At 37.9% G+C, this 10,914-nt stretch overlaps 2 protein-coding genes across 2 annotated transcripts; one reads left to right on the top strand and one right to left on the bottom strand.

The window, feature by feature from the left end:
* The first annotated feature begins 812 nt into the window (after positions 1-812).
* Positions 813-5,415, top strand: LOC141647433 (calreticulin). Its single transcript, XM_074455608.1, has 11 exons — positions 813-1,202; positions 2,502-2,609; positions 2,723-2,915; positions 3,029-3,287; positions 3,377-3,568; positions 3,933-4,058; positions 4,164-4,259; positions 4,362-4,409; positions 4,804-4,833; positions 4,919-5,011; positions 5,118-5,415. The coding sequence occupies exons 1-11, from the start codon at positions 1,094-1,096 to the stop codon at positions 5,127-5,129; spliced, it is 1,266 nt and encodes a 421-aa protein (XP_074311709.1). The 5' UTR covers positions 813-1,093; the 3' UTR covers positions 5,130-5,415.
* Positions 5,416-5,731: 316 nt separating this feature from the next.
* On the bottom strand, positions 5,732-7,088 carry LOC141647435 (universal stress protein A-like protein). The gene is made up of 4 exons (XM_074455609.1): positions 6,797-7,088; positions 6,504-6,607; positions 6,306-6,424; positions 5,732-5,974 (listed from the first exon to the last, which is right to left on the bottom strand). The coding sequence occupies exons 1-4, from the start codon at positions 6,984-6,986 to the stop codon at positions 5,866-5,868; spliced, it is 522 nt and encodes a 173-aa protein (XP_074311710.1). The 5' UTR covers positions 6,987-7,088; the 3' UTR covers positions 5,732-5,865.
* Between the last annotated feature and the right edge of the window lie 3,826 nt (positions 7,089-10,914).

The following is a 10,914-nucleotide window of genomic DNA, read 5'->3' on the forward strand; positions in this document are numbered from 1 at the left end:
TTGTTTGATATCCATAAATTAACGTAATTTATTTTCGCAGTACATTTTTTACTCATGTCAGTACTTTTTACACAAAATTTTTCATTTGATGCCCCCTAACTCCCTTTGACTAAGAAAAACACAATCAATTTTTCTCTATTCCCAGCCCTTCAATTTATCAAACAAATCAATTTCTTCATCAATGAATGGAAATTTGAACATTAAAAAATATGCTTGATGCGTAAATTGTAAATTAATCAAATAATTGATGTTCTTCCCATAACTTTATTAATCTGTTTTATGGACTTATATGGTTTTGAGTTAATTAGGGTTTGATGGTGGTTGGAGGTTGTACACTGGTGGTTGGCCGCCACAGTACGGATGAGTGACGGTGGCGCTCCTAATAGGAGGCGGCGGAAAGGGAGGGATATAGACAGATGGTATTCAGGCTGTAGGGGCGATGGCAAAAGGAGGGAGTTGGGTTGGTTGATGTTGGTCGGTTGGGGGTGGTCGTGGGTGAATGACGACGCGGTAGTTATAGTGTTCATTGGAGGAGGCAAGGGCGAGTGAAGGTGATAGGGGTGGTTGAAAGGTAAGGGATGACGGTGGTACGATAATTGGGTAGTAGTAGACTAGTATTACGTAATGTTGGTGTTTCCTTTTCAAAAGTTTTCCATTGAAGGTAGTACAAAATAATAATAAATGACAAAGGTAAAATTGGCAAATATGTACTGTAATGAATAATTTATGTACTGCAAAAATCAATACCCAATTAATCATCCAATTTAACATTTCCTTACAAAAATAGATTTCCTAAAATGAAAAACACAATTGTAAATCATCCAATCCATAAACCCACTACTTCCCCCCAATACAAACATTTCAACCCCTCTCAACACATCACCGTGCCACCCACCAATAAAACCTCGCCACATCACACCTAATGACACAAAATCCTACATGTCACACTCCAATTGGTCCACATCACTCCTGACTCAAACAATCTCTGCCACGTCACTCTCAACCTCATACTCTTCCTATATAACAACACTACTTGTAAATCAACTGTTTAATCTACTCACACATTTCTCTCTCTACCTCGGAGTCAGCAACAATGGCGTTTCACCGGCGAAACCCTAACGCTTTCTCTCTCTTACTCATCATTCTCTCTCTACTCGCTTTCGCTTCTGCTAAAGTTTTCTTCGAAGAACGCTTCGATGATGGTTAATACCTTTACTCCTTTCTTCATTTTTTGTTAATTCGGTCGTCTCAATCATTTATTTATCTTTGATTCAATACGTCTCACAAGAAAATAAGAAAAAAAGTAAATAAATAATTGAGACGATGATCTATGATTAAATATTTTCGAAATGTAGATAGTATGCGATGTTATCGTTGATCGTAATTTTGATTTTAGAATTAGATTTTTTTTAATTGATTTATGATTTATGATTTCGCTAATAAATGAGGAATTGTTGTAATTTGATGTGATTGAATCGTGTTATGTTGATTAGGTTGTGTTTACTCTGTTTAGATCTGGTTGAACTGATTTGGTTTTATGAAAGTGATTAATTATTTAAGTTTATATCAGATCTGTCAAGTCTGATAATGGCGGTTGATTGTGCGATTCTGTGATTAGGTTTTTGATGATGTTTGTGTTCACTTCAGTTAATGATTTATTATCGTAGATTGAGTTGGTTTTGATTACGGAATTAGTTGATTTATTGAAGATTAGTGGTGATATGTGGTGATTACGTTTTTGGTGTTGGTTGTGTTGACTACACTTAATGATTGATTATTGTAGATAGACTTGGCTTTGATTTTCGATTACGGAGTTAGGTGATTTATTGGAGATTAGCGGTGATAATGTGGTTTCAATATAGGTAGTGAAATGGAGGTTAACTAGACGAGGAACAAATGTTGAAATGAGAATGTGTATCAAATCTTGAACGATGTGTGATTCTAAGGATTGTCGCTAAGGCGTATTGGATGATATATGTGTAGTAGACTAGTGTTATATCATATCTTGATAACTTTTGAACTGATATTTAATGCTGTTGTTGATTTTGGAAATTTTTGGATTTTCGTGATAGCCGCTAGCTAATTGACATTACAATCTCGGATTTGTCACTTTTGATTTATCAACTATTTTCATATTTCTAGTAATTACTGTGTAGTGTGAGGAAATAATTGTTGGAGTTGACTAAGAAAGTCAAAGAGGACAATTAAAATACGACGGGCAGTGTTACCTGGATTGCGATTACAAAATTCTCGAGAATTTTCTATGTAATAGACGTAACACGGAATTTGCTCTTGTGTTATGTAGAGGCTAGAATAAATGTTTTTTCAATTCTCATAAATGGTCTTTGGCTCTATACAGTGCTTTAATTTTATTTAGTCTTTATAGATGTGAGTCATGTGACAACTACTTCAGCATTAATGTGATAGACTGATGTTGATTGGTATTGCATGCTTTCTGAATTGATTAAGCCCTGCTAACCATTTTTGTTTGTGTCCTGTAGATGGTTGGGAGTCTCGCTGGGTAAAGTCTGACTGGAAGAAGGACGAGAACATGGCTGGAGAGTGGAATTTCACCTCCGGCAAATGGAACGGTGACGAGAACAACAAAGGTATTTGTTTGGATGTTAATTTACTCATATTTCTTCCCATCTATAATGTACTTTTAGAGTTAATTTGTTGCTCCCACACCAATTAATGACTCCATGTTGTCCATGCTTCACAGGTATTCAGACTAGCGAGGATTACAGATTCTACGCAATCTCTGCCGAGTACCCAGAGTTCAGCAACAAGGACAAAACACTAGTTTTCCAGTTCTCTGTGAAGCATGAACAGAAGCTTGATTGTGGTGGTGGTTACATGAAGCTACTCAGTGGTGACATTGACCAGAAGAAATTCGGTGGAGACACTCCGTACAGGTTGGCCCTGCATTCTTTTCCTCTGAAAAGTTTTTTTTTTGTGGGTGATCTTATTGCCGTTTTCAAGTTTTGATAGCTTACAATTTTGACATATTATTTGTTGAGGTTTGCAGCATTATGTTTGGTCCTGACATCTGTGGCTACAGCACCAAGAAAGTTCATGCCATTCTTACCTACAACGGAACTAACCACTTGATCAAGAAGGATGTACCATGTGAAACTGACCAGTTGACTCATGTCTACACCTTCATTCTTCGCCCAGATGCCACCTACAGCATTCTTATCGACAATGAGGAGAAGCAGACAGGTAGTCTGTACGAACACTGGGACCTCCTTCCTGCTAAACAGATCAAGGACCCAGAAGCCAAGAAGGTATTTAATTTACTCTCAGAAGCGAAAATTCTTTCATCTCCAAGTACATGATGGCGACTGTTGATTTACCGACTCTGTGATTATTTCAGCCCGAGGACTGGGATGAAAAGGAGTACATTCCTGACCCAGAAGACAAGAAGCCCGATGGTTATGATGACATCCCTAAGGAGATCCCTGATGTTGATGCTAAGAAGCCTGAGGATTGGGATGAAGAAGAAGATGGTGAGTGGACTGCTCCCACCGTTCCCAACCCAGAGTACAAGGGCCCATGGAAGGCAAAGGTTTGTTGAGTTCAATTTTATACCAAGATTTCAGGTGTTGCTCCCCCAATTTGTCGAAAAATTCTCGTTCTACTTTTTAGGTGAAAGTTAGACACCCTTATTGAAAACACTAATTTCACACAAATTATTACATTACTATTTACAATACACTCTCCTACTCTCACCTCGCGCTCCACACTAGACCTTGCCTCCCACTACTTCAGATATGTCGATGGTAATCATGGTATTCAAAATCATGTGTCATTTGAAATGGAAACTTTCAATGAATCAGAGGGGAGAACGGTCGTAGGAGTATATTTTATTCGTAACCTATCCTGCAATGTCTACTGCTGATACTGAGCCTACATATATACCCTACTTGCAGAAAATCAAGAACCCCAACTACAAGGGCAAGTGGAAGGCACCCATGATTGATAACCCAGACTTCAAGGATGACCCAGAGCTCTATGTTTTCCCCAAGCTAAAATATGTTGGTATTGAGTTGTGGCAGGTAACTTTCGGTTTCCTCCTTTGTTTGCTTTCATTCAAAGACAATGATTAAATTTGCATTAAGCGTAGAAGTCATGTACTGATAAATCGGTGCTCCTTTCTACAGGTGAAATCTGGAACACTCTTTGACAATGTCTTGATCTGTGATGACCCTGAGTATGCAAAGCAGTTGGCCGAAGAAACATGGGCTAAACAAAAGGATGTATGAATTTGTTTGCTTTTCCTCCCACACTTTTGCCGTTTCTCCTTTCATACGAAGAAGAATCCAATTTTGTGGCGTCTCATTTTTTTTTGTATTTTTCAGGCTGAGAAGGCTGCTTTTGAGGAGGCTGAAAAGAAGAGAGAAGAGGAGGTATAATATTAATCTCCTTTCTTCTTTCTAGCACCTTTGCTTATTGCTTCTTGATAAACTGAAGTACGGTGACTGAGGGATGAGCTACCGGTGGTGCTATGGTAACATCCATGTTGCCTACTATAGCATTTCTGCTTGAATGTCGTGGGTCTTTTATCAGATGGTCATGTGAGACCAACCTAAATCCTTGAGTATTTGTCCTTGAACTATAGGGTTGATGGGTTGGTCTCATGTGAAAGACGGTATGTATATGTTTTTTTATGGGCGAAATTATCGTAGTTTTGACAAATGATGGCTGCTTCCTTTCTGAAACTCCTGATTAGAGTTGAGGGTTGGGGATTGTTTCTTATATGCATTGACAAAGCCCTAACTAAGAGTTTTACTTGTCCAACAGGAAACAAAAGACGATCCAGCTGAATCAGATGTAAGTGTCAATATACGCATGGTCACCAATAATTTGTTTAAGTTACCCCTGTCGTTATAGTCCTAAGATCTTACTTGCTTTTCAGGCCGAGGATGATGCTGATGATGATGTCGATGATTCCGAGGGTGATGACGCTGAAGCTGATGACAAATCAGACTCCAAGGAAGAGGAGAAACATGTATGCTCCAGTTCATTTTCGTCTCCTTTTTGTTAATCATGCCATAATATGTTTTGTTGCTGGGTATAATTGTTTCTTAACCTGAAATATTTGGGTGTTTGTACAGGATGAACTATGAGGACGTGGAGCAAAAACAGCTCGTAGTCGAGAGTGTTAGATTCAACCTCATGGTTCGGGATCATTTTCTCCGTTTATTTTGTTAGCATAGAATTTTGGTGGTAGAGTTTATAAAAAAAGCACCAAAAAGGCTGTAAGTCGGATTCAGTTTTATCTCGTTTGGTGTTTTGTAATAGCAACAAAAGGCCAAGGAGATTTGCTTAGTTTTCCATTCGATACATTGGATAGAACCCTGGAATTCGGACTGAGCTTAATTATGAGTTATGACCGTGTTATTTGAGTTTTAACTTTCTGCTTACTCTAAAAGAGTTGCCTCATGACGAATGTCAGGACATAGCTGGTAAAGACGTTAAATGTACCCATGCCCTGGTTTTACATTCTGTTGATATTAAATCTGAGTCGTGACTATCTCCTCGACACAGGGTAAAAAGTTGAAAAGGTCTGAACTGTGATCTGCGCCGAAAATGAAATCTATAATACAAAAATGCTACACGCTGATATTTGTCTTAACAAATTGCATTTCAGCCTGATAGTGTACTGGAATACGCCCTAGCTCGCTAAATTCGTTGTAGGACCAAAATGCAGCTATTGTCAAACAACTACCTCTGTGTCAATCATTTTTTGTCAAACATCAGTTTTTCAGTACACGATTTGTGACCAAGTAAAGCAATCTTAGAGGAGCTAACTTTTAGGAAGTACTAAAAGTAGCCAAACAAGAAACATGCAAAATATCTCATTTAATTCCATCCAGGGGCAGAGGCATCAGATGATGTAGGCATCTTCACCACTAAAACAGGACAACTAGCATGTTGCACGCAGTGATTGCTTACACTCCCCATTATTGCCCTGTCATGTTCACATATTATCTTGTTAGATCTTCTGCATTTGAAGTAGCACGCGACCGATATTCTTCCGACTTTTTACCAAAAAAATTCGGTGGACAGTATTCCGTAGTTATTAAATTCCTGTACAGAACTCGTGTCTGTTGTGTAAGGCCGTCAAATAAATTTGGGAGGACCAGTTCCAAAAGACGGTATGAGGCCCCACATAATAGCAAAACTCTTTTTTTTTTAAAGAGTTTGGGTTGAACTTGCTATTAGACGGCCCTACTGGCGTGTATTCTACACGGTTATTGTGAAAATAAGGACTACAAATTATGGGTGGTTGAACGACTAACCTGGAAATGAGACCATAGCCGTGGCTTCCCATGACAAGTAAATCAGGCATTATTACATTCACCATCTCACAAATTACGTCTCTTGGATCTCCATCTTCTATTCTACGTTCCATTTTTACCTAAACAAGATAGATCATTAGGATCGCAATAGAACAAGATTAATTCAATAACTTATCTTAGGCTTACTCAGTTACTCACCTCATACTCCTTGCATAGCTTCTCAGCCTTCTGTAGGAGCCAATGCGCCATGTCAGTGTCGCGCCTATCCAGTGACGACAACGCGTCATGGGAGAACAAAAGTGCTGCAGGAAAACATGAATAGGGAGATATGAGCTACATACTATCAGAGTTCTACAATTTCAAATCATATCATCCCACTATTACGCTTCTAATTATTGAATTTTCGACTCTTTTTCATGTGCAATCTCTTATGCTTAGACAACTTTCTGCACTTATCGAAGAAGAAAAAGAAGAAGAAGAAGAAAACATACCCGAAGTATCAAATCCATGGTAAACAAGCACGGGTCGTTTAGCATGAAGAATGACAAGTTGATATTCGGAACTCGGGTGTGTTACAATGATGTTTTTAAGACACCATGACAAAGCAAACATGCTCTCTTCACTTTCGTCCATCGCAACCATGATCTTCCTCACTTTCCCTGCTTCTCTAGCATCCGCCATTTAATTTTACTCAGTTTATCAATCGACGTAATAGTAACAGTAATCGTACTATTTTTTACTTGGTAAATGAATTGAGTATAGAAATTAAAATGTTGGTAGTAATATATATAGGGAGTTAGGGAATGCATGGAATCTGTTGGCTTAGGAGAATCGAAGTTTAGTGGTTTCTAATGTAAGGAAAAAACTTTTCAAACAAATAAAATAAAATTCGCACTAACATAAAGTTTTTCAAAATAAATGGGCCTTTTCATTTGTGGAACTGTGACTTGCTTTTGCGTTTGTGGTCAGGGAATCAGTTTATTCAACCGGTTGTTCTACGATACCTAATAAACTGCGTTTTTCTTTTTGGGAGAATGATTCGAGAAGCATACTACTAAGGACTAAGGAGGCGTTTACTTCACCCATTTTAAAAGTATTAAGGTATAAAACCTAGAATGATTACACTTGTCCAATTTTGTATGTTCATAAAAAAGTTACAAAGCGTCAACAATAAAGTCAAATACTCCGTTATAGTTAGACCTGTACTCGGATCCGGCTGGCCAGGGGGCAAGCCGGGCTATTTTGGTCAGACCCGTCCCATGTCAGGAGGGAGGGGTGGGATTGGCCGGGCCGGGCTGGCAAGCCTAACCTAAAATTACTTTTTTTTCCTAGAATAGATGGGCCAGGGCGGGTCGGGCTGAGAAAATGGAACCCGGGTCAGTCAGGTCAGGGGAAGGGCGGGTCGGGGGTGGGCCGAGCTGGCCCGTGCTGTTGGCCAACTCTAGTAATAGTTACGCTTATTAGAGTACTAGTGTACTTCCCGCGCAATGCTATATGAAAAGTTTTTACCTTTACAGTATCATTTATACAGACGATCTCCTGAGATATTTCAATAACATGGAAAATATATGAAAAGTTATTGAGAGACCGTCTCCCACTAAATTAGTGGGAGACACAACATGGAAAATAAAAATTAAATAACACCCTCCCCTCATCATGTGAGACGTCTCTCAATAACGCTATTTGATAGAAAGTAAATCGACGTCTTATTTATTTTATATCACCTCATTGCATTTTGATTTCATAAAAAAAAAAAAAAAAAATTAATCGGCAAAAACTAATCGAAAGAATTGGTAATGTCATGAAATGTGTATTTTAATGATTTTATTTTCTAATTCTCAAACCATATTTTAAATCAATTAAAAAAATTATAGTTTATTATAAGGATAATGGCTTAATGAAATAAATACTCCGTATTTGTTTGTTTCCTTATTTAAGTATATATAGGGAGAACTTTTCATAGGTTTTATTCTCTTAGTATATAGGGAGATATTAATGAGCTAATTAAGGAAAGAATTACACCATTAATTCTCTAAGTGTGGTAATTATGAGAAATTAACAATCAATAAACATAAATTTTTGTTTTAAACGTACATATCCGTTTTAAATAATAAAGTCAAATAAGTGGATGACATAAAAATAAAATAAAATAGAAGGCCTAGTAAGTGATAGACTCTTTGTCTAGATGCGATTAAACCCTTCTCATTTTAACACTATTCTTTCAATAAATTTGTTCTCATTTGTATTTTCTTTTCAACTTCCTCCCCCTACCTGCCACCACCGCCAACCACCACCCCTGCCGTCACTACGTCATCACCGTTGCCCCACCTCCTTCTCCGTATCACCGCCCCTTCCCCCCTCTGCCTAGTCCAACCCACCTCTCGCACTACCCCTTTCCTACCGCATTATCCCTATTCTGCCCCCGCTGCTCGCCGACCACCACCCCTCCTCGACCACCATATCGTCGCCCATCGGCCACCGCCCTTCCCTTTGCGTCTCCGCCACCTACCCTCCCCTTTTGCTGCCACCAATTAAAACCCTCTATAAAATATCTCTCAAATTATGTGATGTTATTAAATTGATACAATAAATTGATGTTTACAAAGTTTAAAATGGAATTATGATTTGACTAATATGAGATCTAAGAAGTATAGTTGATGAATTTTACTAAGAATTTATTTGATTAATTTTTGAGAGGGGGTAAAAGAGAGATTTATTTACAAGAGTAAATGATGGAAAACTTATGGAAAAAAGTTCATGAATAAGTAAATCCCGTATATGAAATAGCAACTACGAAAAATAGAATGCCTAGTAAATGATAAACTATTTGTCTAGGTGCTGTTAAACTCGCACTAATGCACTGAATCACATCATAACTCTTCTCATTCACCTATATAAGGTAAAATTAACACGTTTTATACTTAAGACAAATATAACCCATTTAAGAGAGACGAATGCCCTATTCTTTACGGCTTTTTTATAAATGAATCGAATCGAATGTAATGAATCGAATCGAATCGATCGAGTGAATCGAACTAAAGCTGATTGGAGCTTAACTGAACCAAAATAATAATAATAATAATAATAATAATAATAATAATAATAATAATAATAATAATAATATTATTATTATTATTATTATTATTATTATTATTATTATTATTATTATTATTATTATTATTATTATTATTATTATTATTATTATTATTATTATTATTAATACTATTACATTAATATTATTTCTATTATTATTATTATAAGAAGAAGAAGAAGAAGAAGAATATTACTAATAATATATATATATATATATATGTATATATACAAATAATTATACTAGTTTGAGTATTTAGGTAGTCACCACAAACCACCTTCTATCTTAATTAGATGGAATAATGGAGCACCAATTTGCTAAATTGTTGTTCAAAGCCTAGCACGTGTAAGTATCATACTAATTTGAGTGATTCGGTAGCCACAAGAACCACCATCAATCCTAATTTAATTAATTAATTAAATAAAAGTTAGCAAACCCTAATTTTATCTTTAACAAACAAATAAATTTTTAATGATTAATTAAAAATCAACAAATAATATTAATAATTGATAAAAAAGTAAAAAACTTTATTAATTGTTAAATTGGAATCAATCTTTTGAGTCATTTGAGCTGATGGGGCATATTCTGCACCCGCTGACCGAGTCAACATATTGAGCAAGGTCAAAGCTAAATGACAGCAAGTCAACGTATTAAACAGCCTAACCGACCAAGCCTGTCGGCCTGTCACTTGGGTCTCGGTCTCGGCAACTAGCCGGCCGAGAGGCATATCCGCGTACTCACATCCAGTCCCCTCGGCATGGAGTCAACCAGGCCAGCCGGCCTGCCAGGGGTCCCTCGGCCGAGGGTAGAACAGTCTTTCCACCTGCTAGCCACTTGGCCACTACGTGACAAAAGGTGAAAGTCTATAAATACTCCACTTCTCTCATTGAGAAAAGGATCCCAAAAACTAACCGAAAATCTGGTATAAACTTTCTTATCTCTCTACAATATACTTGGCCAAGTTAACACACAACTTAATCTCTTTAAGTTTACTGACTTGAGCGTCGGAGTGAGTACGCTCGGTACCAAGCCGAGCCCTCAGTTTGTTCATCTTTACAGGAGAGACCGAAAGGAAGAGACAAGCAAAAAGACGTCATTCATCAAGCTTACGTGGTCACAAATCCTGCTCCGGAATTACACCCGGAACAATTGGCGCCGTCTGTGGGAATAGATACTAAAAGCTAGTCACCTCCCTTACAAAAAAAAACAAAACAAAACAAAACAAAACCATTCAAAGAGCTAAGAAGATGTCAAAACAACAAGAAATAATTGTGAGTGACGAAACTGCATTCTACCAGGATGACGCGTTCCCTAATTCTGAGATCGGGCAGTCCCCCACCGGCCGAGTCATTGAGCCGGTGAAGTACGGGATGCCAAGAGAGCCAGAAATGCCGCTGCCGACCGGCCAAGTCACTGTCATGGGACATGTGGTCGATGCGGCCAAATTGAAGCTGTTCCTGGACCTGATGGGTGGTACGCCGGTTACCCCTGTCACGATGACAGGGGCGGCAGCGCCTC

This window comes from Silene latifolia, chromosome 3 (genome assembly GCF_048544455.1).
Source record: "Silene latifolia isolate original U9 population chromosome 3, ASM4854445v1, whole genome shotgun sequence".
Taxonomy (NCBI): Eukaryota; Viridiplantae; Streptophyta; class Magnoliopsida; order Caryophyllales; family Caryophyllaceae; genus Silene; species Silene latifolia.

What these genes read in the sequence shown, in the direction of transcription:
- LOC141647435 (XM_074455609.1), bottom strand. Translation starts at nt 6,986, where the DNA reads ATGGCGGATGCTAGAGAAGCAGGGAAAGTGAGGAAGATCATGGTTGCG. An exon ending in CCATGGATTTGATACTTCGG is followed by an intron (nt 6,608 to 6,796) that starts GTATGTTTTCTT and finishes GTTTTCCTGCAG; the next exon opens with CACTTTTGTTCTCCCATGAC. An exon ending in AGCTATGCAAGGAGTATGAG is followed by an intron (nt 6,425 to 6,503) that starts GTGAGTAACTGA and finishes TATCTTGTTTAG; the next exon opens with GTAAAAATGGAACGTAGAAT.
- LOC141647433 (XM_074455608.1), top strand. Translation starts at nt 1,094, where the DNA reads ATGGCGTTTCACCGGCGAAACCCTAACGCTTTCTCTCTCTTACTCATC. An exon ending in GGTGGAGACACTCCGTACAG is followed by an intron (nt 2,916 to 3,028) that starts GTTGGCCCTGCA and finishes TGAGGTTTGCAG; the next exon opens with CATTATGTTTGGTCCTGACA. An exon ending in AGGGCCCATGGAAGGCAAAG is followed by an intron (nt 3,569 to 3,932) that starts GTTTGTTGAGTT and finishes CCCTACTTGCAG; the next exon opens with AAAATCAAGAACCCCAACTA.